Source organism: Cimex lectularius, unplaced genomic scaffold (assembly GCF_000648675.2).
Source record: "Cimex lectularius strain Harlan isolate CLEC.00 unplaced genomic scaffold, Clec_2.1 scaffold58, whole genome shotgun sequence".
In the NCBI taxonomy this organism is placed as follows: Eukaryota; Metazoa; Arthropoda; class Insecta; order Hemiptera; family Cimicidae; genus Cimex; species Cimex lectularius.
The window spans coordinates 1,261,201-1,288,533 of record NW_019392696.1 but is presented as its reverse complement, the minus strand read 5'-3'; the positions used below and the strand labels follow the sequence as shown (position 1 = coordinate 1,288,533).

The 27,333-nt window shown below is 33.4% G+C and overlaps 4 protein-coding genes across 8 annotated transcripts; 2 read left to right on the top strand and 2 right to left on the bottom strand.

Moving 5' to 3' along the window:
* Positions 1 to 1,034: 1,034 nt before the first annotated feature.
* LOC106670629 (condensin-2 complex subunit H2) lies at positions 1,035 to 6,956 on the bottom strand. The gene is made up of 13 exons (XM_014401138.2): positions 6,698 to 6,956; positions 4,117 to 4,225; positions 3,890 to 4,047; positions 3,596 to 3,714; positions 3,374 to 3,536; positions 3,212 to 3,309; positions 2,989 to 3,157; positions 2,786 to 2,930; positions 2,571 to 2,730; positions 2,481 to 2,510; positions 1,850 to 2,067; positions 1,562 to 1,792; positions 1,035 to 1,497 (listed from the first exon to the last, which is right to left on the bottom strand). Exons 2-13 carry the CDS (start codon positions 4,201 to 4,203, stop codon positions 1,300 to 1,302), a joined length of 1,776 nt encoding a protein of 591 aa, XP_014256624.1. The 5' UTR covers positions 4,204 to 4,225; positions 6,698 to 6,956; the 3' UTR covers positions 1,035 to 1,299.
* A 610-nt stretch (positions 6,957 to 7,566) lies between these two features.
* Positions 7,567 to 8,539, top strand: LOC106670632 (spermatogenesis-associated protein 17-like). The gene is made up of 3 exons (XM_014401146.2): positions 7,567 to 7,908; positions 7,963 to 8,179; positions 8,239 to 8,539. Exons 1-3 carry the CDS (start codon positions 7,658 to 7,660, stop codon positions 8,518 to 8,520), a joined length of 750 nt encoding a protein of 249 aa, XP_014256632.1. The 5' UTR covers positions 7,567 to 7,657; the 3' UTR covers positions 8,521 to 8,539.
* A 1,044-nt stretch (positions 8,540 to 9,583) lies between these two features.
* Positions 9,584 to 12,996, top strand: LOC106670630 (uridine nucleosidase 1-like). Of its 4 annotated transcripts, XM_014401141.2 has the most exons (8): positions 9,584 to 9,703; positions 9,802 to 9,856; positions 9,924 to 10,020; positions 11,715 to 11,892; positions 11,949 to 12,120; positions 12,178 to 12,291; positions 12,376 to 12,512; positions 12,570 to 12,996. In XM_014401141.2, exons 3-8 carry the CDS (start codon positions 9,932 to 9,934, stop codon positions 12,858 to 12,860), a joined length of 981 nt encoding a protein of 326 aa, XP_014256627.1. In that variant the 5' UTR covers positions 9,584 to 9,703; positions 9,802 to 9,856; positions 9,924 to 9,931; the 3' UTR covers positions 12,861 to 12,996. The 4 variants fall into 4 exon arrangements, with proteins under 4 accessions (XP_014256627.1, XP_014256625.1, XP_014256629.1 ...); XM_014401139.2 differs by having other exon boundaries at positions 9,802 to 10,020; XM_014401143.2 differs by lacking the exons at positions 9,802 to 9,856; positions 9,924 to 10,020 and having other exon boundaries at positions 9,596 to 9,703.
* Positions 12,997 to 16,421: 3,425 nt separating this feature from the next.
* LOC106670631 (trypsin-1-like) lies at positions 16,422 to 26,527 on the bottom strand. 2 transcript variants are annotated; one of them, XM_014401145.2, is made up of 6 exons: positions 26,489 to 26,527; positions 18,768 to 18,942; positions 17,152 to 17,277; positions 16,933 to 17,090; positions 16,723 to 16,874; positions 16,422 to 16,665 (listed from the first exon to the last, which is right to left on the bottom strand). In XM_014401145.2, the coding sequence occupies exons 1-6, from the start codon at positions 26,502 to 26,504 to the stop codon at positions 16,507 to 16,509; spliced, it is 786 nt and encodes a 261-aa protein (XP_014256631.1). In that variant the 5' UTR covers positions 26,505 to 26,527; the 3' UTR covers positions 16,422 to 16,506. The 2 variants fall into 2 exon arrangements, with proteins under 2 accessions (XP_014256631.1, XP_014256630.1); XM_014401144.2 differs by lacking the exon at positions 26,489 to 26,527 and adding an exon at positions 21,708 to 21,885.
* Positions 26,528 to 27,333: the final 806 nt, after the last annotated feature.

The following is a 27,333-nucleotide window of genomic DNA, read 5'->3' as shown; positions in this document are numbered from 1 at the left end:
AATACATTTTTAAAATGTAGCAATTTCTTATTTTTGTACACCTAATCCCTTAGAAATTTGTTTTTACATTCCTATTTAAAAAATAAATATTCTGTTAAGAGGGTGTTATTTAGCGACTGGTTGTTCGAAAATTTTTGTAGTTGAAGGTCAGGAATGAAGAAAGATGTCTTCATTTTTTTTTGTCCAGCATTTTTGAGCTAAAAATGAAAAAAGTATTTTTCTAAAAGACTTCATTTCCTGATGCTCCTTCATCAACAAATTGTAGTTAAAAGTTTTTTTCGATAGTTTGGACACAGAAAACAAATTGCCATCATGTCCGCATGAAGTACCTAAGATGGCCAGTGAGAATTAATAATTAGTGCAAAATATTGAAAAGTACTTTCAATTAAAAACAATTCTAAAAAGAACAATTAAAAAACTAAACAAAAACCACTACACACCTCAGAAAGACAGACTACTCTACTTAATAAATTATCATTAAATCGCATTAAATACACGCCATACAGTAGTTAAACATACAAAACAATATCAATTTGATAAAATGTGTGCAATAACTTTCAAATTAACGGAAAAGTACATAGAATTTGAGCTAAAAATGAAAAAGGTATTTTTCTAAAATACTTCATTCCTGATGCTTCTTGCTATAAAACTTATGCAACAACTTTGCAATTGCAACTTTCTACAATAAAGAATTGTAGAAAATTTAGATTCAAAGAGGAAGGACTGATTAGGGACAATAATGGAAAATCAAACTATACAATGAAAACAGCTTTTAAAAAAATAGAAGTAGAACAGCTAAGAGTATGTGCTTGTAATTTGCATTTACAACATCCATCAATCATTACAACCATCCCTAACCGTCAGTAAAAGTCCAGAGGCGACGGTGGGGATCGAACCCATGACCGCGGGATCTACTAGCCGAGAGTCTGACGCCTTAACCACTCGGCTACCATGGCCCCCCAGGAGGGGGGTTAGTGCATCGTTCTAGAAGTAGTAATGGATCTGTGACGTACACATCTTGTCTTTCAATTTATATTTAAAAGAAAGAATGAGAATGCTATATTATTCAAAATTACAAATCATGTTTTGATTTGAACTGTACACTTTTTATAAAAATTTACAATTGACACCATATTTACAATACTTATTCACAAATTATTCAATTTTATTCCATACTTAAAATTAGAAAAAAATAAATAAAATAAAAAACATCTCTATTGCACATTTTTGCCGTTAGTGATGTAATAGAGAATTTATGTACAATTATACACATCTACAATTAAAAGTTCAAAACAGAAATCACTTCCTTTTGATTTTCTTTGGCCTCGCTTCTGAGTGTGAAATTCTTTTTGATGGTAGCCCGTTCGACGAAGTCGCCTGCAAATTAGCATCAAGCTCTTCGTGGTGTCGGGTCTTGGTTATTAGCCTCATTTCTAAACAGTCAGATGCCAGTTCAGAAGGGTCTGAATTCCTGATTTCTAAGCTGTACGTGTTCGCCTTGATAGATAACAAACATGATTAAAATAATGGACTAGAAAGATGTAAAATTTCAAAAGTTTACCAGCAATAGAGTTGAAAGGAAGTATCGGCAGATTTCTTCCTTGGGCTGCCCGGCAACTATTTCACCGAATGGCCTAAATGATGTCACATCCTCATCTGGAAACCTTTCCAAAATCTTTGTACCGTACTCGTTCATATCGAAATGGCTCCTCCTCTCTGAAGCTTCTAAGGCAGGCATTATTGATTCATGCCACTCGGCCACTCTCTTTGCGACTTCTGTCGCCCTCAACGCCTGGACAAAAATAAATATGAACACAAATATTACACAAAAATAAAGCAGTTCACCTACATATTCCTTTTTGGCTTTGGTGAATTTGGATAGGATAGCGTTATTTGCAGATCTGTACCCGTCTTCTATTGCCTGTTCGAGCATATCATGCCTTTCCGCCAGTGACAGCACATCTCTATTGGGCCCTTCATTGTCATCGACATAATGATCATCATCTACTTCGAACCCATTAACCTCACAGTCTTGCATATCTCCACTTTCATTTAAGGGGCCCATAGCTATGAAAGGAACAACACAATTACAGAATGAACTCTTTAATTTAAAAAAAATGTTATTCTCATGTCTTAAAAAAAATGTTATTCTCTTATTAACGAATAAATTAATTTTTTTAAATAGCAATAACAAAATAAAATCAATTCAATTTTATCCTTTCCAGCCAACTTGTCATGAGTGAGTTAATTGTTTTCTTTGATGAAAAAATAAATTTCAGAAAAAATGAATTATTAATTTTTTTTTTCATAAAAGCATGGTTTTAAGTCAAGATCATGCATGGGCCGATGCTTAGACCAATGATTGATGTAGTGTCTGTTGCATAGAACAATTGTTGGAATTTGAAAGAAATTTAACAGTGAAACTTTTTTCACCACTCTGCGACAATCCATGTAAATATGTGTATATGTACAAATCTTACCATCTGACTCTAATTTTTCAGCTTCCTTAGCTAGAAAAAAAAAAATTAAATTAGAATTAAGCATTTCATAAATAAGATCAATAAAATTACCATTATTGAGTCGGTTCTTTAGTTTAAGCAGTTTTCTTTTCTTTTTTTCTTCATTTATATTATATAAATTAGTAACCAAATTGTCGACATTGCCATTGACTAGAAGACAGTGGTAGGATATGCAGGGTACTGAAAAATCATTGATTTTTTTCCTCCTGATCTAAACAAAGAACTATGAAAAGAAATGTTTCCGGTTATAAGGAATTTAGCTTTACCTCTTGACCTTCTACTATTAAATCTTTAGGCAATTTGAAGACCTTCCTCAACTTTATCTTATAAATGGGGCATAAAGATGGGCTGACAATTGTAGCCCAGGCATCCTTGATCGGCGATCTCCTCTCTCTCAAAGTCATTGTATGTCTTAGAAAGAAAAACAACAATAAATCTTCTGAAATGATTAAAAATCATTCAGTCTTACATTGCTTCAGGTAAAGGCACTGGCGAAATTATGCGTTCTGGCTGTTGAGGAAGGTTTAACGTCGGCTCGCACGAAGGCGGGATTTCAGGTAATTCTGGCTCTGGATGAATGTCCATTTCTGAAGCGTCCCTCACCTCATTATCAAAATCATTATCGTCATGGGAAGCATCTACAATTTAAAGTTTAAAAAAGATGTGCATTTTATTCAACATTATAAACTTACTGAATCCATCATCAGCAGAACTGAATGTAACTTTGGTTTGACTTTCAAAGGCAAAGTCTTCATTCAAAGTCCCATCAGAAAATAAATACCACTGCAATCTGCAAATTTCAACCAGGTTTTATTAAAATAATTTTTAAAAATTATAAAACAAAAATAACATACCTGAATTCATTCTTAAGCCCAAGCTCGGTACCGTTAATCTGATAAATCATAGTTGACGTGTTAGACTTAGTAGGGACTTTAATTGTGTTATTGAGAAATGAACATTTCAAGTCATCTTCCGTGTGAAGTTTCACCTTGTTCCAGTTCATGTTTATGTTGTAATCTAAACAACATTGATTGACTCACACAAACTAATGTAAATATTTTAAAATATAAACCTACTTGTACAAACAAAGTCAAGAACCTCAAGATCTTCTGACTCCAAGGATTTTACTTTTTTTCTCTCTTTTCTATTTAGCTGAGCATGCTCCTCATCGTTTTCTTCTTGAGCATTGGCTTTGCTGCAATTTATTAAAAACAATTTATTCTAAATATCTAATTAAATTATTCACAACTACAATATAATGAAAACTCAACATGATTCTCTGTAAACATATAAAATGTTCATAAAGAAGTTTTCAAACCACAAATTCTTTTCTATTAATTTGTTAATATTTGATTAGTGAGTTTACATACTTATTTCTTATCATCAGAACAAGTTGTTCGATTTGTTTGAAGAGCATGTCAACACGCTTGCAATAGAAGTGTGTAGAATTTTGCAGGAGGAGAGCCGCTTGTGGAAAGTTCAATATAACGCCATTGTTGTGCAAGTAGTTTATGTATTTATCAAGAAACTAAAAAAAGATAGATAATCATTGTGTAAAATATGCAATTGTGTTAAATAACAAGTTTTATAAACGTACGGGTGCGAGTAGGACACCCCAGTTTGTAGTTGTTAGGTCATTAATGGGTTTGAGGAGCAGCCCAAATTCGCTGGAGTTTAAATCCATGGTTTTGTATTCCAGGAAACAGCTACAAAAACATAATGTGCATAATGCATGTAATTTTAGTACAGAGAAAATTAAATTTTTTTGTGTAATTGACAATTATCAAAATTGCCTACATAAATATTTTCCAGGCAGACAAAACCAACATTATTATTCACATCTGAATATAAATAATGGCAATAAATTAAAATTACAGTGTGACACAATAAAAAGTTTTCATTTTATTACAAAATGATTCTCACTTAATTAATGATCTTTAGCATTTTTTTAAAAACAAATATTGCCGAAAGGAGTTGTGCATAAATGGCACATGGTCCCTTCTGCCAACCATCTATACCAAATTCTTCTGCAGACCTTTTTCCTTTTCAAATTCTTATTTGTTCATACAGCTCATTAAATAGATTAAATTGTACTACGCTGGGTGGGGTGGCCAATCTTTCAAGAACAAACAAAGTATCCATCGGCAAAATACAACTGATGCTGACATGATAAATTACTTTTATATAAAAACTTCGCAATAAAATTATTAACGATTGTGAAAGATATTCATCATTAAGGTCATATCATTATCCTTATGCATATACCTGGATCCTTGAGGCAAAACCGATGCGTAATCCAGTAGGTAGGTCTTTAAGCTTGGCGGAACTTAAAACAGATAATATTGAGAAGAAATCCACTTACTTTTAAACGCAATGTGCCTTTTTAGACAACTCAAAAAATTATGTTAACATTTCAATAAGTATATTTGTAAACTCAAATACTCATATTTATGAAATGAATATTTGCCTAGGTGTGACTTGAGAGGTTTTTCCTGTTGGGTAACAAATGAATTTGTGCAGTTATTTCACCTGTAAAAACACAATGGGCTTTTGATGATAAATAGTAAAAGCTAGGAGATCAGGCATGAATCATGGCCTTTTCCTTGATCTACCAGATTTTACTAAGTATACATGAATGAATAACTGCAGAAGTAATAGTAGGATAATCAGGCCTTAAATTTCTGATAAAAACTTGATACATATTCGTGAATAAAGTAATTAGTTCCAAAATCCCCAAATATAATTACATAAATAAATTTAAAAACTAATGACTAAGGATACTACTATTTTCTCACTAAAATATTATTATTACTTATTCCAATTAATTATTATTTTTACCTAAGGTTTTTGGTTGAGATGAAAAATGCGTCATGAGCGGGACATGCTAATAATATGTTAATTAGTATATNTATATATATATTAATAATATGGTCAATTATGGTCACTAAACAAATATGGATTAATTATTACTAATGAGTAACAGTTTTGAAATAAATTCATTGCTAAGGTCGTATCTTTATCCTTAAGCAAAATTAATCAGTAGTTTATAACAGAAACATCGGAATCACAAATTCATACATGAGAAATAAAATTTTGCATGAAACATCGGTAAACTAAATTTGGAATGACCATACAATTTTGAGAGATCATAGTTAAGCCAATTTGATGAAATTGTGAGGAGTAGCCAAGACTCTTGATTGCTCCTCATGACTTAAGCTGTTAAGCAAATTTTTCAAACACAACCAATGTATCCATGGGCAAAATTAACCCAGCAATATTTAAAACAAATGTCGGAACGCCAATATTGTCATGATAAATAAATTTTTATATAAAACACTGCACAATATGAGACATAAGTAAATAATTTTGAGAGATCATAGTTAATACAATTTGTTGAAGTCGTGAGAAGTAGCCAAGACTTGACTGCTCCTCACAACTTAAACAAATTATGAATCTACAGGGTACAAACACACGTCAACCCAATTTTTCAAACACAACCGATGTATCAAAATTCAAAATTCACCCAGCAATATGTAAAACAAACGTTGGAATCACCAATATTGTCATGATAAATATATCATGGGCAAAATTCACACAGTGATCTAATCAGAATATTACTGATGCTGATATGATAAATGAATTTTTGTACAAAATAGAACACAATTATTTAGAAATATATCTGGAAAGTATTTCTCGATTGTTTGTTTTCTCGTTTTCCCTCCATTAAGTTCTTGCTGTCTATAAAATTTTAAACTTGCTTTTATAACAGAATTTACATTTTTTGTTAACAAAGAGTTATCAAACCATCGGTAATAAGCACAAAAGAGTTATTTTACAATGTCACTGAGTCAAATGAGGTGTTTGTGTACTTTATCACTTTGTTTACGTCAACGATAACGAACTCTGCTATTATTTTGGAATGTTTACTGTTGCAATATATATGAAAAAGAGCTTTTAATTTCGGCGAAAAGTAATTTTCTTTCAGTTTTAAACACGTTTGTTTATCCAGATCTAGGCGATAAGAATTCACGTCGGCCTCCAAGCCGGACTTGCTGGTTTTTTAAAATCGGCCTCGTTTCAATAACCCAGGCGCGCCTAGCCATTATAATTGTAAAGGATTCATTTAAGGCTGACATCAGAGGATGAACAGGCAAGGACATCAGAATAAATCTACTTACGATGGATAAACGGACGGAGGCGTCGAACGGTACAGTAAACAGAAAATGGAACTTAAGGTTATCCAACGTATTCTCCCGCCAAACGGGCAACCAGCCGAGAGATCCAGACGAGCGGATTGCAGAACCCGGACTCGGTCGTCCGTCCAAACTCCAAACCGGCGGTCGAAACTCGAAAAGATAAACAAACAGCCGTCCCTCCGGCGATTAACAGATCGACATCGATCTCCGCCTGAAAGTCGGCGCCGTTCGATTCGAAGGACAAGCTGTAGCGGCAAGAAGACGCAACCTTGAAATAAATGACCGTTACAAAAATCCGGTTTTATTTGAATTTTCGAAAACTTTCCCACCTCAAATTGTATTTAGTGTTAGTGAGATTCTTCGTCTTACTGCGATAAAAGAATAATGGTTTTTGATAAGAGAAAAAATATTTGACATGCGAAGATTGCTATGAGTGTATCATTGTTCACATAAGAAAAGGCAATGTGCACAACTAAAAATACTTTTCATTCATACAGCCATTTCTTGTTTTCAGACTTGTTGTTTTACCATCACTAGAGTATAGTGTAGCTGTATGATTTTACAAAGAATTTGTTTCCAAATATGTTGTACGTGTACAACAATATACATGTCAAACAGACAAGAAAACATACATTCTAAGTAATGTATTAAAACCACTTGCATCAAGATTTAATGCTGATTTTTCCTTGGTTCTTAAGTTGTACTCCAATTTGCCATATCTCGATAAACCCAAGACAATATTATTTATAAAGTTTAATATAGTCACTAGTTTTGTGTTATGACCATGACTAATTTGAACGTGTCATGTTTAATCGTAGTTTATCTAAATTTATTTGATAGCTTAAAGTGTAATAATAATGAAATGAATGAAAATCACATGATTTAAACAAATTGGAATAATTACTAGTTCTTTTTTGACCCTTTGTACTTGGAAAGTAAGATATGGCATTGGAGAACAGGACGCACATACCACTTCTGGTTGAGAGGATTATTAATAAGATAAGAGATCTGAAAGCTCAAAATGAGCTGAAAAAGAGGGAACAAAACAAAGCTGCAATTAAGATACAGAAATATGTGAGAGGGTTCATCACAAGACGGCATCTCCAATTTTTGCACGAGTGTGCCATAGTCATCCAAAAATATTTTCGAGGGTACAAAACAAGAAAAGTGGTTGCAGTTGTGGCAAAATTTAAGTGCGTACATGTTCGCTTGTTTCTGGCCTGCTTTTAAACGTTTTTCTTTGGCAGGTATGATCTCATGGTGGAACAGTACCATCACATGTGTGCGACAAAGATCCAGTCTTTGTGGCGAGGTTACAATGCAAGGAAGAATTTCAATTACTATAAATTCAAAAAGTGGTTGGATGAAATAATCATGAAGAACAAGAGTGTGACAGTCGATATGATAATGTTCAAATCAAATGAGATGGCAAGAAAAGAAAAAGAAATGATTCAAGATTATAATGTAATACTCAGAGGATTTTTAAGGTCAAACATTCTTCTCATCTAATTTTTGTTTTACAGGATTGGATAGAGTTCATGGCGACAAAACTGCACCACCTCTTAAGAACGAAAGTCACTCCCGGCATATATTCAAAGAAGGGAAGCTCAGAACTGTCTGAAATCGAAAAGTACTTGAAAAAGTTTAAATATTCTCAGTTTATGGAAGAACTCAGAGATGAAAGAGTGAAAGTAGCCCTAGAAGACATTTTGAAAACAAACAAAACTTGTGCTAGGACAAAAGTACATGAAAAGTGCCTTGAAAGTTATAGGGCTAAATACACAATATCAAATCCAGCTTTGTAATAAAAATCATGTGGTTAAATATTCACACATTTGAATAATTTAAATTATTATGTTTGTGTTTTATTTTAAACCTGAAATTTTTAGGACTCATTTATAATATTGAAATTTTTGTTTTCTAACATAATCCAAAAAATTATTTTATTATTCTACAAGATTACAAATTAGATTATTATTTATTTTATATTTCATCATATGTTTTCTTTTAACTTTACTTACTCAAACTTATTTATGGGTTGGACTTAACCTTTAACTCCATCAAAATCTTTCATCATGATTAATAATTAACATCATTTAAATAAAATGTTTCTTTTCTAGTGTATATTTTTAAAACTAAATATACAATCTGACAAAGTTAAAATCTTGCCTTCTAATTGGTACTCCAATATTTAGTTATTTTACTGATGGTACATTGGGCTGGAAGTTTTAAAAATGGAAAATTTCTTTTTTGTCAATTTTATTAATTGCAGTTAAAAAATATATGAAAAAATAAAATCACAACTATTTGCAAAGATTTTAGTTTTAAAATAAAATGATAAATATAATTATTAATTCTATACTATGGGCATTACCTGAATTAGGTTCACATCCATCAATATTCTTCATAAATTGAACATTTATAGTTAGTTAAAAAAAGAAAAACTCCTGCAAAATTAAAGAAGAACTTTTCATATACCTATACTCAAACAAAAATCAAACTGTATGTATTTTTATTGTTATATTCATTACAAGATACTTATTTTAATGTAAACCAAATTAATCAGAAATTCACGAGTTTTAATAAAAATAATTTAATTATGATAGTTTGAAAGAAAATTCACCAAAATACCAAATATAATAATATTTTATTACTATTATAATATGCATATATTTTTAAACAGCTTTGATGTTGACTTATTTATTATATTATTTTATATAAATAATTTATATATACCTTATTTTTATGTCAACAAGTTAAAAAATATTTTTACTATCAGTATACTATATTTTTGTGTTTTATGCTACATTGATTTTATTCTCAAGTTAGCAAACAAGTTTATCTTATCAAACAGTATTTACAAAGTTTTCATACTCTTGGCATATATTAAACTCATACAACAGTTCAAAATTCACTTTTCAATTGTATTGTGATTATAAAATTGCAAGTTATTGATTACTGAAGATTGTGTGACATGCAGGACAAAAGGTTGTTTTTAAATATAGGATAAAACCGATAATTCCTTTCTATTGTAAAAGTGATAATAATTATAATGACAATTGTGTTAACTTTCTATTTATTTTAAGGCCGGCTTAACACTATAAAAATTTGTTCTGAACACAAGGCACAGCATAAATTTATGTATGTTCGTAGTAATTTGAACAGTGTACGCAGGATTTTAAAGACTGATTAAGGATTAAACTCACAGGGACCAGAATGAGTCGGTTGTTTAATGAAAATCAAATGGATCAGTGGCACACTAAGTTCTCACTGTGGATGCTTCTGCTAAGTTCACCCATAGTTCAGTTAGTTTTTTTTTTTTTTTTAAAATCTTCTCCCCCCTTGACAATTAATATTAGACATTTTCATGTTGCTAAGCACTATATGTATAAGGAAGAGCATTTTCTAATTCTATAATCCTATTTACTAACTTTGAGTAGGTATTTACAAATTTAAATATTTTAATTTGGAGAAACGCCTTTGTGGTAAAAACAAAAAATAATAAACAGATAAATCAGATTGAGCAGTGATCCAAAAAGGAATCTTAAACAGATTTATTTAGAAATTAAATTAATTGTAAATATTAAAATAGGAGGTATGAATTTTTCAGCTAATTGTTGGGGAAGCGTATTGTGTAAGAGAGGGCAATTGGAAGTGCCCTGGAATCCTGGGAGCTGACCTAGTCTTTCATGAAAACCCCAGACACAGCTAAATAAAGCTGGTGAAATGATAACAGCTGGATTTTTTCGATTGAGAAATATGGGTCTATCCTGGGCAATTGCCCCAGAAATAGTTACTGTGTGCTGACAAGTGGCCTTATTTTTCAACCCCTAGGATTAGCTAATGCCCAGATTCACTCAGAAAAGCTCAACGACCTGAGGAGGAAAAAGGGGCAATCACCAGGAAGCATATCAGTATTTCCTAAGCTTAACAAGCTGATTGGCTTAAATACTATCCCTAAAGAACAGGGGGTCAGTTAGGAGTTAAGAAGGCCAGCATAGATAAAGGAGGTCGGAGATCTTTCGCAATCAGGCCATTGCAGGCAATAGGAGCAGGCCAGGAGTCAAGAAGAGCAAGTGAAGAAAAATAAGTTAAGAAAAAGAGTAAGTAAAGAAGGCCGGCGAAGAGAGGAGGCAGTTGGAGTAGAGCTGTTTTGTCCATCGTGGGCAGCAAGAGTCGGTGAGAAGTCAGTAGGAGTCGACAGGGAGTTGGTCTGGAGTCAATGAGGAGTCGAAGTCGGCCGGGAGTTGGCTAGAAGTCAGGAGTCAGGATGAGTCGACAATCAGCAGGCCAAGAATCTTCCAGGAGTATCAGGAGTCAGTAGGACCAATGCCAGCATTCTAGTACTGTAAGTACCAGATTTTCAATCAGATGGCAGGAGAGTTAGTGATCACTTGGGGTGATTTTGAGGCTGCAGCCAAATCTTGAATAATACGTTCCTCAATAATTAAGCCGATTTGTTGGAAAGCTTGGAGATATCTATTTGTATATAGAAGTATTTATTTAATTTATAAGTAGTTTTGGTTAATTATTTAGAATTAAGTTGTGAATTGTGTAATAGGAATAGAGAATTGTTAGTTATAAGTAGGGTAGGGATTCATTCAGGAATTAATTTGTATTAGTCAGGGATTGTTCAGCCTTGTTAATTAAAGGGACTTGGATGTTCTACCCGAATAGTTACACTTCTTCTAAACCTCACTCTACAGAGTTAAAAAGTGGTGGGTGCTTACCCGTCAGGCCGAGCAACCTGACATACCTTAGACAAAGGCTTGATGAGCCTAGAGTAGTTTTGTGCTCACTACTCACTCTGAGTACCCTCAAATTGCCCTTATGCTCGTTCTCGGTACAGGCCACAGGGTCCAAATTTACTATGTCCGAATAAAAGAGAAAATAAAGTCTGAAAAGAAAAGTAACGTATGGTTTTACACCAGCTTCCAGGGTGTAGGTTTGGAATCATCAAGGTTTCTATCCATGTTTGATGTTAATGTCATTTTTGCAGCAATGAAATTGTCATCATAGATACTGATGCTGGGGCTGATGATGCAATTGCTGTGTACCTTGCTTTGAAATCAAAACTTGCACAAAATGTAAAAGCTTTAACTGCTGTAACAGGAAATGCACAGGTGGACGATGTGGTGGTTAATTTGATAAAAACATTAGGCACTGCTGGTTTTGAGGTAAAACAATTAGAAAAATATTACAATTGAGAAACATAACTTGCTGACTCTTTTAGGTTCCTATTTATAAGGGGATGAGAACTCCTTGGAGTGGCCACATTTACTCAGATGGTTATTTTGGTAATGACGGTTTTGGGGATTTTGATTATGATGGTCCACTGAATAAATCATTGATTCAAAAAGTTCATGCCGTTGACTTTATGATTGACCTCGTCAAAAAGCACCCAAGTAATTATAAGTAAATTTGGTGGAGATCTGTTTTGGTATGATTGGTGTCTGTTTCAGAACAAGTGACAATAATTTGCATAGCTCCTCTCACAAATATAGCAGAAGCAGGGAAAAGGTTCAGTGACTTTTATAATCTTGTTAATAAATTGATCATACTAGGTGGAAATAGTAGTAAGTTAAATTAACTACTGTACTAAATAAATAATAAGTAAGTTTTGTGCAACATTTTTGAATCACAGTTTATATTTTTTACAGGTCCAGAATCTAGCATTGAATTCAATATGAAAGCAGATACAAAAGCAGCGAATTTCGTCTTTGACCATTTAAATGATAATTGTTCTGCAGTTGTAATCCCATATGAGCTGTTTACTGGCAAAAACACCTTCCCTTTGGTACTTTATCATAATGCCCCACTGCTTGGCTTCTAATTTAACAGATTTCTTTTTTAGGAATATAGGAAAAATGTATTGGGAAAGATTGACAATAAAATCGTTCAACTGTTCAACAATGCTGAACGAATATCTTTCACAAAAACCAATGAGTGGAGGACTCCTGATGAATTGGCGGCTGCCTATTGGTTTCAGCCAGACATCGTAACCTCGTCTACAATAGGAAAGCCGTTTGTAGATCCTGACACGGGAAGAATGATCATATTAGAAGGAAAAACTGCAAATATTATTTTATCGGTCGATATGAAGAAAATGAAAAATATCATTTTCAATTCATTTGAACGATTTTGAAACAAATTAATTTTTGAAATAGTTATTTGTTAGTATGAATTAAACAATTGTATCATTTTTCTTTACTATGTATTACTAATATTCATCACTCAAAATTAAGCTATCAGTGTGTATTATAATTAATTATAATAAACAATATAATAGAAACAGAACAATAGAAAATAAAATGTAGTTTTCATTTTTATCGTCACTTCTGCAACAATTTTTAGTCACTCACTTCCCAAATTTTGAGTCTCATATCCATTTAGTCTTCCTGTCTGAGTATATCATACAAATTTAATTAAGTTAATATTTAATTATGATCAATCATCACCATTACCATCATGAGAAAAGCAAAGTTGTAATTTCTCAACTAACTAAGGTTAATACATTTATTAGGTTTCGTGGTCCGCTTAACCAAATAAATTCTTTTCACTTAATTATTCTTTAATTAAGGTTTTGGTTGAGATAAAAAAGCCAGCCTCAATAAGTGAAGTCACGATAGCTCAAGTGGTAGAGCAGCAGCATATTTAGCTGAAGGTCATGGGTTTGAATCCCGGTTGTGACACTGACTTTTTTATCTCAACCAAAACCTTAATTAAAGATTAATTAATGGAAACTAAGGTTAATGTGGAATGTAACGTCCGTACATAAGGGGGCTGAGGGTTTCTCATGAGAGAGGGGTTAAATATCTGTAGATAGATTAGCATGCATAGTGTTCAATCTGGCTTTAGAGGAAGCCTTTTGTGATTCAGATATTCAAACCCCCAGGAAATATATGTAATATAGTTTAGGTTCTTTGTGGGCAGACTTAAGGGGATTTAAAAACGATTAAATTCTTAAAGGTATGAAAGTAACAGATCCCATTTCCTGGGATGTGAATAAAAACTGTTTACAATGCTACGGAAAAATTCACATCACATGAGATACAGGACACACATGCCCAAGCTACCCACAGCACTGATCTCGAGGAATCGACACAACTCAGACTAACCTCCAGGTCATCCTGGGCCAGAGAAAGTATTTTCTTTTTATTATTAATTTGGTTGTCACACCAAAAATTAGGTAGGTTAGATAGGTATATCGTTTTACCAACAGTCAATGTAAGAGTTGCAAAGCTGAAATATTTTTTGTACCCGACATTATACTTTGAATATTGTATTCCTCAGTTATATTAGGTTGGAGTACAAATATTTAGCTGTCTACTATGTTTCTAGGGCATGCCCTAAGATGCCGTGTCCAGGTCAGCACATACTGTTGCATTACACTAACAATTAGGGTGGTTTATAGTACCAATTTTTGGCCAGATGAAAGAGTTACAGTTGAACTGAAGTCAAAAAATGGAGGTGAAAAATTGTCTTGGCCTATAAATCTTTATGATAGGACTGCCTTTGTATTGTTGGCTGAAGCATCCCGTAGTGCCGACCCCTCGACCGTTTGGAGGTGTCATACACTTTTTACCAATTTGTTCTGGCCATTTTTTTCCGATGAGCATTGGTATCGCCGGTTTCCCCGATTTTATGTAACTGCCCATTTATTGTGGTTTCTTTCGTGTATAAATTGGTGTCACAATTAAATTTATTCTAGCGATGGGCTTTGACCCAAATAAAACATATCAATATCTGAGTGCACGGCCAAGTTTCAGCAAGCTGCTATGTGTATCTTTTCTTGAACCAATTCACCTGGTTTTTCTAACACTCATATCTACGCTTCCTCAATCTTAAGTTGGGCTTTTGGTATTTGAAACGTAAATTAAGATTAGGTCGCTTAGGACATTATAAATATTTGAGCACTCAGCAGCCTTTTCGAAAAGGGAGAATTTCAAGATTTGAATTTTTGTTACTGACTCACTGATCTTATGTCTTCCTTCTTGAAGAATCATAAGATTAACTGTTGAGGTCAAAATATAAGAAAACATCGTGACTCACTGATCATCAAAATTATAAGATACTTCCCGAATAGCTAGAAAGTGAAATTCGATTAAAAAAACAGATAGGTTTTATTTTGTAAAAAAAGGTAAAAATCTGAAAATTGCAATTTTCCCAATAATAGTGTCGTTTTAGGAGGGAGGGAAATCAAAATTATAAGGCACTTTCCGTTAGAAACGTGAAACTTAGTGCAAAGGTAGGTCTTAGTCTTACACTAAAACCAAGACGACGTCCACGGAAAACGGACATCTCAAATTCTCAACAATAATCTAAGCGTGAAAAAAGGGCCATGTTCCAGACCCCTTCCAAAAAATTAGCCTATCAATGACCTGTGGCAAGTCGGTCAGCAGACCGGGCACTTTATGACGTCCCAGTGGTAGTTCCTGGTATTATGGTCTGGGATAGGCCAAAAGGGACAGGGATGGCCGGGAATTTGGGATCACTAGTTGGGCGATGCCCCTACCTGCAACTTCCGTTCTCCTAACATAAAAAGAAGTGACCATATTTACTTTACATTGGTGGGGGTTGATCTCATTGCCTACAAGCAACATCTTGAAGATCTCAATTGCTTTAAGACCAATCTTTTTAATTGGTTTTTTGCTGCGCCACCATAGAAAAACTTCCATAATATCTAATTGATCGAATAAGGGATTTATATACTATAGTAAATATGCTGGGATGGGCGCCATATTTTATTTTCGCAATACATCTTAAAGACATTTAGGCTTAGCTGAGGCTACTTAAGTATGGGTCCCAGGCTTGGTCAATTTTTAAAGTAAACGAAGAATCTCTTCATCATTGAAATTGCATTCTTCGTCGTGTATTTGAGTCTCTGAAAGCGAACGACCAATCGTGGCAGAGGTACTCTATTCTCTTCGATGAAAAGATCCTCAAAAAAATTCTAAATGAAAATTTACATGATACTTATCCATTAGGGCGTCAAAAGCTGGACGGCAGAAGGGAAGATGCCAAGAAATTGCTGACTATGAGGAACTGGAGAGCAGCTGGAATGGATCGGGAGAACTGGCGGAAGCATCTTGAGTCTCGATGTTGATGATGATGATTATGTACAAATATAATACAAATTAATGTTTAATTATCATGGCACGGGCAGTACAGCCTAGTACTATAGGACAGCATAGTTGTAATTTCTCCCTCTTGTCTCTGAAAGGGAATCAGCACGTATTTTTTCATTCTTACACAGTATTCTTTGTAAAATATTTAAGCAATAAACACCTAATGTTCTGCGAATAAATATTTTTAAACTGATAAAGTTAAATTTTTAGAAAGGAATTTTCATTTCAGCCTATGATAATTTATATGATGACGACCATTTTGACTAGAATGGCCCTTTGTTGCTGAAAGTTCAAAACCTTTGAATATGCATAGAATGAACTGTGGCTGTATTACTTATTGGCTGTATTCCATCAGTACTTAGGGGGGTGCAAAGGGTTTTTAAAATGAAAAAGAGCAAATAACAAAAACAGATTCTTATTTACTGTATAACAATTAAATTAATGGTAACATAATGACTAGAATATTGTACTAAAATAAACTTACAACAATAATAATATTGAACACATTAATAATTTAAAGTGTTAACTAAAACATTAATAATATAACAATTTAGTATCAATAAAAAATAACAATTTTTTGGTTTTGGTTTTGAAATGATTGAAACATATAAAATCTAGTAACTTCAGTCATTTCTCTTTGAAGAATTTTTAAACGAATTAATTTTATCTCCGGAGGGTCTGCCCAATCCAGTTGACGTAGTCGGAAATACGAGTGTACAATCCAGGAAGCTTGGGTCTCGCACAGCCTATTCCAGTTGATACAATTCCGACAACCATGGTGCCATCACCGTCGCCAATCATCAACGGGCCGCCGCTGTCAGCCTAAAAGTGGTAAAGGATAAGCACTTGACATTTGTACAAATTCAACACTACGCTTACCCAGCACGAGTCTTTTCCACCGTCTTCGAACCCAGCGCACATCTGTGAATCCAAAATGTTCACCTTTTTCCCCTGGGACCTGTACCAGTCCCTGCACCTCTCGTTGTCGACGACTGTCAGTGCAACTTTTTGCAATACATTAGCACGTCCTCCTTTTGAATTTACATATTAAAAACAGTTGTAATTTGTATTTTAAATTAAGTCATTTACCACTTCCTGTGACTTCACTAGTCCAACCCCATCCTGCAACGACTGCACCGTAATTTGTAAAAGTATCTGTTGTCTGCGTTGGAAAACAAGCAGGACGCACTGCGTCAGACCATGACAGTGGAGCTGACAGCTCGATCAAAGCTATATCATTGACATATCTAGAATTTAAAAAAAAATTAAATATTTTTTATTGTTAAGGTGGGTAAGTGTAGCTCATACCTAGAACATTCATATTTTGGATGTAAGAGTAGCTTTGAAACAGGCAGATGGGCACCAGTTTGTTCCCTTAAATCGTGGCCACCGACTGTTACTTTCAATTCAACAGCGCTCAAAATGCGACTTCCGCTGAAAAAAAAATGATATTGTAAAATTATTAGTTTAAACAAAAATGTAATGTATCTGTGAAGTGGTTTTGATCATTGGGTTTTGTGCACATCTACTTTCCAAGATGTACTGCGATAGTGAGTTTTGAAAACTGACCAGTTCAGAGATGATCAAGGTACAGGTCATTATTACTAAATTTTAAAATTTAATATTTTAGTGTTGATACAAAATACACGCGTAAGCACAGGTCGGTTGAACGCAAAATGACAAAAAGCCACATAAATTCTTCCAGACATATTACAGAGAACATATTTTCATGAATATCAAATTCTTCGGAATTGCACAATTTTAGTTTGTGTGACCTGGGTCAGGAATGTGCTTGAGAAAGAAATGCAGAGGAGTGGCTACAGCGTCTGCTACAAGGCTAGTGGAGCGAGGGGCTCGCCATTGAACCTTGAAATAAGGGGATCAACAGGTGCCATGTACTGGCATTGCCCCAGATACGCGACTGTCAGTTTATGCTCTCGTGTGTAATGTTTAATCGACGAATTCTATAACCAACTGGCTTATGCAACGCTGTAAATCGGCGAATCATGCATGGAAAAAGACTAGCTAGATTTACAGAAAACTCGTAATGCTGCCACGACAATCAATAATGTCTCAATTGAAAATACAAAAATGAAAACTTATAAATTGTTATAAATGTAAACTTTGTAACATTGCAATTTTTACCCCGATTATACAGGCAAAAGCTCCAAAGTGTAACAATGTAACACATTTTTCTAGCTCAATCAATTTTGACAAAACTATCTTCAATATTTCCATACAAAATTTAACTTTATTTATAATGAATTAATGTATAACGTGGACAAAGGTTCATTTAAATGAACCTTTCGTACTTCTGGTTGAAAATTGAAATTGTTAGATTAGATCCATTAGATCAAAAGTTGATTAAAATCTTTCAGAAATTGGAGATCTAAATACCACACAGATCTTTCAGAATGATTTAAATATTGAATTGCGTGAACTGTTTTTAAGAGCCTGAAATGGAAATTTCATAGGAGAACTCGCTAAAATAAATCTTTGGGAATCATTTACATTATATTCTTGTTTTAACTCATTTATTCCTCAACTGTTCTTTCTTTAGACTTAATGAAGTTCGTTGATTAGTAAGGTGTCTTGAGGGTCAAAATAAATGCATCCACATTGAAAAAAAGAGAACTTGAATGAATGAGACAATTAAGAAACCTTGAATAAAAGAATGTGTAGCGTTTAGTATGCGAAATGTGTGAAGACGAGGCGATCCTTGGATCTGACACAGTTTCCCATTGTTCGGAGGGAAAACGGGTCAAGTTCCAGCGGTCTCCCAGTGTTCTCGTCATTGCCACGTCCTGCCCTTTGACCTTAGATTTATTTTTAAACGCACCAGATCAGATCTTCGACTTCCTGTCGAATCGTGTCGGTTGAGATGGCAATCGGTACTTTTGTTTTTATCGTTGGAAAAAAATTACCTGCAGAGACAGTGGGCGGCGGTGAGGACCCATCTGTTGTTTATCAGAGTCCCACCGCAGAAGTGGCCTCCTCTCCTCGTGATAGACACGATCCATGGGAATTCACCGGGAGACGCGTCGCTTCCTCCGACGATCCGACCTGAACGTCTGCTCCTTCCACATGCAATGTCCGCAACTGTCGACATACAGATATTCTCTTAAAATATCTGAATGAACACTAAATTACAAAAGAAAACAAACAAAAAAAATCTACTGAGTACACAAATGATGCACTCAGCGATGTTAACATAGTTTTGATATTTTAATTTCCAATCGGAGTGTAAACAAACACAGACATAAATCGTTAACAGTAAAGCAACCAACTTTCCTGACCTATACAATTCTGATATGAATAAATATAAAAATTAAATTCTGATATATTCTGATGTAACTGTAATGTTCTTTGCACATAAAGAATCATCAATGTTAACAAAGTCAACCAACGAAACATGGAGGATAGCCAGACCAAAATGATCGGAAACGACCAAAATACTGGTACTTCATACCGCAGATACCAAAAGGAAATCTCTCAAAGATTAATGCTTCTCTAAGAGTGCATCCACTACATTTGGCTACAAAAATTGTCAGTAAATAATTTTAAACCTGTTTAATATTTTTATTTTTAAAAATCCGATCATTACTTACATCAGTATTGTCTTATTTTAAATAATTCCTTGGAAAGTGTGAATAATGGCGACGATCTTCAAGGTTTTTTTATTTTACGTTCGTTAAAATTGCAATTTGTAAAAGTGCAACGGAAAAAGCGCAAAGAGGCTGTAATATTCGTTTCACGTAGAAAAATAGTAAACAATTTAGGGATGGTCAAAGCTAGTTAAGGATGGTAAAGAAATAAATAAATCAAAACAGGCAGAGATAGGGTAATTTTCCATTTTCACGAGTTAAAAAAATGTTTTTAAATTGGCTTTTTTTAGTAATAAATTAATAAAATATTGTATTTGAGGATGGCACGAGATTGTCAAAATGATGTACATTCGAACAATTTTTTTTAAACACCTAGAAAAGGCCTAAAAATAACAAAATTTAATTATACATAATCAGTTTAATTAATAATTATTAAATTAAATTTCTAAGTACATAACGTTTTCAAGAATCTCCTGTGCTAATGAAGCCACAGCTTCTTTACGGAATCATCTATTTTTTCGACTGCCAAATTCGTCTAGTTTTAAACCTATTGAGATGTACTTATGTGATGATTTATTATTATGAAAAGTATGTAGTTATAAAAAAATACCTGGTATACGAAAATAATACCTCCAAAAGGCCAGGGTTTTATGATTTTTATTTCACTAAACTTGCACTTTTTGTGTACTTCCTTAAGACAAAAAGAATTTAATGTTATTACCACGTAGAATGTCTTTTTAAACAGTTGTATTAATAAATGTGAAATTAAATCGTTAATTATATCACGCTTTAATGAATCAACTCCGCAGTCACAAATCTCTACAAATCAACTATTCGTTTGACTATAAACGTTTTCTAGTAAAAAAAAGCAATAATTGTATTGTCGTTGTTTTAAATAATTAGCATGTGCGAAAGATAAAAAAATTCATTTTATATAAATATTCGGAGTGTGCAAATATATTACCGCAACTAGACTCCACGATTTTCGGATTTTTGGTTCACTAAAACTGCAATTTAGTCAGTTCTCAAAAAGAAAAAATAACCGAATTCAATGATCATCAATTACTGATCAATTTTTGTACATGGGACGTACGCATTGATCTATAAACCTCGCTGAACTTTTCTCCGTTCATTACTGAAACATCGACAAAGCTTACATAATAACGCAGCGCGCTTTTACTGACCACGTTCAATACGCAAAGGATTGTAAACAAAAACACGTCTATAAATACTTTCGTTTTGACGATTTCTCGTACTGGAGGACGAAAACTTGCGTCGATTGACCCAGTTCTATATCGGCCGGGATGCAGCCACAGTTGAAGGACGGCTGCTCTTGTTACACGAATTAAACATTCTGACTTCTTGTCAGACATTAAATCGCTCCGACTGTAACACAAAAACACTGCTTTGATCTTGTAAAATTGAAAAATTCGAGAAATTTTCCAAAGGACAAAATTTATCTTCTTACAAAATATGCTCAAAAACAAAATAGAAAAGTACGCGGATTGTTACATTTTTCATTCAGAGATCATTAATAATCCGTAAATTTTTTTTTTTATGAATGTATTTAAACTATGAGGTTATATGAACTCTCGAGGAGCTGGTGGTTTTGAACAAAAAGCCCATTTGTATGTTGGTTTCGAATGCATAGCCGCTGGATTCGAACCCGGGACCTTTACCTTACAGCGATGAGCGCCGTGTAACGCTGTTCCGGCCACCGACGCCTTTAACCGTAAAGATTTAAAAAAATGAACGAAATTTTTTTGGTGAGAAACGTTGTAATGAAATGTTAACTAAATCTGGCATTACTTAGGCATTAAAGTCTCTTTCTGGAGATATTTTTATAACTGATTACTACTAACTAACTGATAATTTTATGTTGAAAATAAAGAACCAAGCTTCTCATATCAACAATTTTTTTATATAATACTCTAATCTATAATTTGTGAATATTAAAACTTACGTTTTAAAAATTCAAAATTTACTGGCAGTCCCTGAAGTCATGCAAATAAAAATAATCATTAAGCTCACCTTGTTGTCGCAGAGATCAATCCAAAATAATAACAATATAATAATAATGATTTATAAATAAAAAGAAAATCTGAGTGCACACCATTGTAAGGTTAAATAAGCACGGAAAGAAAATTCACAAAAACTCTTACAGTGGTACAAAAATACAAATAATAAACCAAGAAGTACTATTTGTGTTTTGGTCTTTCTTTTTTTGGGCAATTGTAAAAATTGGAAGTTTGAACTCACAGTTAGTGACACGTGCTTGAGCGGTAATGAGGAGCGAAGTTACGAGGAGTAGGGTTGAGACTAGACTGGACATTTTTAGTTTGGTTGCAATAAGGGTGCCACTCTACAGATATATAGCTGGGCAACTTCAAGGGCAGTTCTCAGGAAGTAACACCCCCACTACGCGTGCAAAGATTGTTATTTTTCCACCCTGCAATCCGCTACACGGTTTCCAGTCGATTCGAACTTTTTTTAACCTTTAAAAGTGTTAAAATCGGACAGTTTTTAGGTCGAAATAGCTAAGAACTTCCGATCTCTTGCAGTTAATCAAATTTTGTTTGCACTTACTGATCAGTACTTTTATGAAAATTCGAATATTTATACTATTCTAGGAAAATTTTATTTTTCAGTCAATAGTTTGTATTAATTAATTCTTATGCTCTTTGTTTTATTGTCGTTCATCTTCGTTTAAAAAAAGAAAAAGTCAAGCCCAAAGTCGAGTAGGCTAAAATTAAGCCCAAATAACATTAATTAACCCCTTTTGAAAGCAGATTGGCTTTAAAAAAAATCAGTAATAATTACCTGTTGTATTTTGGTTCTATTCAATAAAATTAATAATAGAGAAGGAAATTCATTGAAAGTGATGGAACTGAACTAGTAAAGCCAAAATAAATCGCATTTCAAAGCAGACTTCTTAAAAAAATCAACAATGATATTCATTGAATTTAGATACGATTTAAATTTGAAAAATTCAAAGTATTTTATCAAAAATAATTTTAACATCCTTCTACATCAGGAATACGAGAGGTAGTGAGACAAAAATACAGTAGAAAATTCTTCGGAAAAGTAGAATGACTAGGAAGGCTAAATAACAAATTTCCAAAGCAGAATTCTTTTTAAAAAAAGTCAATTATAATTCTTAACTATTATTAACAAAAAGAATCGATCTCTAGATCAGAAAAGTCAGAAGTAGTTTGACAAAAATATAAGAGACAAAATAATTAAGAATGACAACATTACATTAATTAACTTAAGCTGAATTCCTTAAAATTTTAAAAATTAATTAAAAAATCCTAGCAATCATCTATTGTATTCATATAAAGCGGCTTGTTTGTTGCGAATATAATGCCTATAGGAATAAAGATAACTCAACTTAAAAAATTACACGAAATAGTGAATAATGGTAATGATGAGCTTCAAGGCACAACATATGATAGACCATTGCAATATAAAGAGTGGAAACACCCGGCAGATGCTATTGACATCCAGTATCTACATACTACCGAAATGGCCGATGGTGATTATATATCTATATATCCTGACGGAAGCAAATCAGAGGTTGGCGTAGGTAGTGCTTTTGTTTGTTTCCAGAATGGTTCAAAAATTTATGAAGCAAAATACAGACTGCATCAGGCATGTTCCAATAATCAAGCCGAACTTTTGGCCATTCTGAAGAGCTTGCAATGGGCTTAGAATAAAAAATCAGAAGGGAATATTGCCAAATTTATCATTTTAAGTGACAGTCAAGTGTCCTTAGAATCAATTATTAATTATGATAATCATGGCTTTTTGCCTGAGCAAATAAGGAAAATTATTCAAACTCTAGTGAAACAGAATGTTAATGTACAACTGGGCTGGGTTAAGGATCATTGCGGAATATAGGGAAATGAAGAAGCTGACGGACTGGCCAAATTAGCATCTACTGACGAGAGTTTGAACTTGGCATACACCAAACTTCCAAAGTCATCAATTATAAATAAACTTTTCGATGAGAGTCTGGAAAAATGGGAAAATGCTTGGTCAAGTACAAATAATGGAAGGCAGACAAGAAAGTTCTTTCCCAAAGTTGCCGATAGATTCCAGCCGCACATCCAACTATCCGCACCACTAACCCACATCTTAACCGAACACGGCCCAAACAACACCTATTTTTTCCGCTTTCATCTAAAAGAATCTTCATCATGCTCATGCCTGCCTAATTTCCCAGTAGAACAAAGCATTAAACACCTAATATATGAGTGCCCACTAATAGAACCACTGCGTAGTGTTTGGATACGAAAGTGCCTACTGCAAGACAAGAAGTGGCCACCTGATGAGAAGGAGCTCATGAAGATAGAATATTATGAACATTTTGACACATTCATTAAAGCAATAGATTTGTGTAATTTAGTTAAATGTTATGTTATTTGTTTATTTAGTTTTTAATTATTTTCTACTTATTAACGTTATTTATTATTATTTAACAGTTTCAGTAATTGTCTTTTCGCCATAATATGAATCTGATATCCCAGTATATATATACATTTTATATATTTTATATTTATGGTTATTGTATTACATGTAATATTTTGTATGAAGCATTAGAATAAATATAAAAAAAATTTAAAAAAGGTGAAAATATGAATATAATGTAACGGCTGAATGTGCTAGAGCTAGAACTCCATTTTTGTTCAAATAAATTAAATAACAATATACTCAAAATTTGGATATGATTATCAAATTTGGAATATCATAATTTGTAAAATGTTATTTAGCAAGGAATTCAGGAAATTTGGTCAATGTAAGGTTTGAGATGGGTTCCTATAAGACGATAGCTGAGAAAACACGTACGTAACACATAAAAATGTTCAAACGTATGCGTTCCACATTAGAAATAAAAGAAGTGAAGTCCAAACAACACTGAGCAATAGCCCTCATGTTGCGTACACCTACGGCATCGGCGGATTTCTAAGGTGCCAAACATCCTCGACTTTAAAATAAATGGTCGTGTCCATCTTTTCACATCTGAAGGAATCGTGGTACCATGGTGGGATTGGATTACTCTCATAGAGATTTAACAAAAGTCTTTGAGGAACATTATTTGAAACACACATTAGTTGAATGTCGCATGATTGTAAACTTAGCTGCAGATTATAATGCTGCCGATCATAAAATATATAATATTGTTGAACGATTGACTTTCGCTTTACATTAGTGAATGAAGATTTTTTCACTAGTGAAGCAACTTCATGTTTTGTTTGTGACTTGCAAAAATGGTTTGCTAATATCACACCCACCACAATGTACAAACCGCACCAACGATAGCTGTCAGATTTGGCAGAACGTCTGGTTTTTCTCTGGGGAATACCTCCTAGAAGATTTTTGAACAAACTCCCAACTAAACTACGACTACTACATAGAACTAAACTACTAACTAAATAGAAATTCTTTTCTAGTGTGTAGCGCATACAATCACACAAACACACAGACACACACGCGCGCGCTGTGCACGTATTTCTTTAATGATGTCTAAATTCCTGAACATGTGGAGACAAGTCTGAAGAATAAGAGGTGGGTTGGAGACAATTCTGGAGGCGGGGAGGCCTCTTCCGATTTAGCAATGCAGGTTTTTGCAAGTTTTTGATGTATTTGGTCAATTTCAATGCAGTATATTGTAGAGGTGATGGTCTCACCTTAGGCGCTCCAGCCATAGACTTATAGACCTATACATAGTCTATATATACGGTACCATCAGTTTTTCTTTGCGTTAATTTGTTTTTTGAACGTGAGACATTTAACCATACTGACCTGTCAGACCCTGATTGTCATACTCAATACAGTTTTTGTTGCAACTTATTATTCCTGAAAAGGGTCGATATTTTTGCCAAGCATGACAAAACGAACTTCTGCGGTTCTATTGCTGCTGCTTACCGCATGAGGTATTCGTAAATGACGCTTTTTGAGTTTTCCAATGTGCATAAGTGCTTTGATTCTGTGGATGTACTTGTATTTGGTTGTGCTGAGAGTCTTCTAACAGTTTGATAACGTTTTTCTTCCACAACAAGCTTGAGAACCTCAACGTCTATTGATGAGGTCTTTCTCGGAGAAAGTTTTCAATTACAAATGTTTCAATTACAATTACAAAATTCAATGCAAATGGTCAGTTTATTAACACTCCTTTCCCCAAACGACAAAGGGATGTTTCTTGCACATGACGGAGTTTAAACTCATAAAATAATATAGAACGAAAATAGCATGTCTCCATGTTCTTATTTGAAGAACAGAAGAGTTTAGTTTAGAGAATGATTCAATATAAGAAAAATCATAGTATCAATAACAGCTTATTATAATCTGTAAACATGTTGGTAATGAACAGCAGGAAAATGTTTCAATTTCTAAAATAATAAAAACAACCCAATACATTCTGAAATACCAAGAAAAGATCAAAAAAAGGTTTAGGACCATCAAGGCTGAACTGTCCTGCTGGTTAAATCTACCTAGTTCGTCCTAACAACCTTAGGAACAAATTATTGCTTAAAATATTGTACAACTTTGGTTTTTCTCTTGTAAGATATTTTAATTTTTAAGCTTTTTGCAACTTCTGTGCTTTACTTCAATTTAAAACTTAAATATTGATTATTGATAACGAGTTCTCATTCTGAATTTCAGACCCTCAGCATTTCACACAATTTGTAGTTATGTTTTAAATGTTAACATAATAAAACTGTATAGTAATTTAACATTGAATATTTTTCTTTGTGCTGAGACCTTATCTATCAATCGTAGAGGATAATGGTATTTTATTATTTAAAATTCTTCTTAGCTGTTTTAGTTTTTTCACGTGTCTCGTTTCGCCACTTTACCAAAGTGTCCTCTTCAGCTCAAAAGCGTTATATAATACAAAAATAAAAAGTAAAACAGCTGAGAAGAGCAAACAAAATATCAAGGTCCCCTACTATTAATAGTAATGTAACGTTTGTAATATATGTATTTTAATCATTTTAAAATTTAACCAAAAAAATACATTCGCAAAATTGGTTTACCAGGTTGCAGATTCATAACTGTTCCCAGTCAGATCTAGATGAATCGTGCTCAATTGTTTCACTTTTGTGTATTAAAAAAATTGTAAAATCTTTTTAAAAAAGTAAATAAATTTGTGTAAATATGGGACAGTTTTGTCAGAAAGCAGTTCGTCTCAAGGTCTGTGCCACTATGCCTATCCAAGTTTAAGGCCGCTCAAAATACAAAAGAGACTTTTTTCCCGACAAACGACAATAATTGTAAATTAAATTTAAAAGGTTAAATTGATAGGAGTGAATAAATTTCATAGTACAGCTGTAAAGGCTGAAAACCAATGTTTAGAAATATTTTTAAGTGCAATACAACGTACGAAATAATTGAAGGGCTCTCTGTCATATTACACTCAATTAATTTATTATCTTATCTTATTACAATATCTTGGTAATTTTGAATTATATTCAATCTTAAATTCAAACGAATATAACAAATTACAATCTTCGTTTTCGTACAGTAACAAAATTTGAATACAAATTTCTGTCGATTCTGATAGCCAATTTCATCTGTGTTCTTAGGTCAGATCAGCTTTTTGGCATTTGGCAATTTCTTAATAGACGAATATGAACGAATACTGCTCTATCTGTACAAAAACTATTTGTACCTAGTTTATTTTATAGGTCTTTAATTATTGACATTGAAAATTTTGTGTCTTGTAGACAAAAAACTATTATTTATTTTTGAATTTTATTTCTGTTTACATTACTTTTGCAGTATAAATTTACGCAACTTGATCGTACCGTTAGGACTGGATTTTTCTGTTTCACGAGTTTTGGTAAAACCAGCGAGACTAAGCGAACCAGGTGCTCAATCG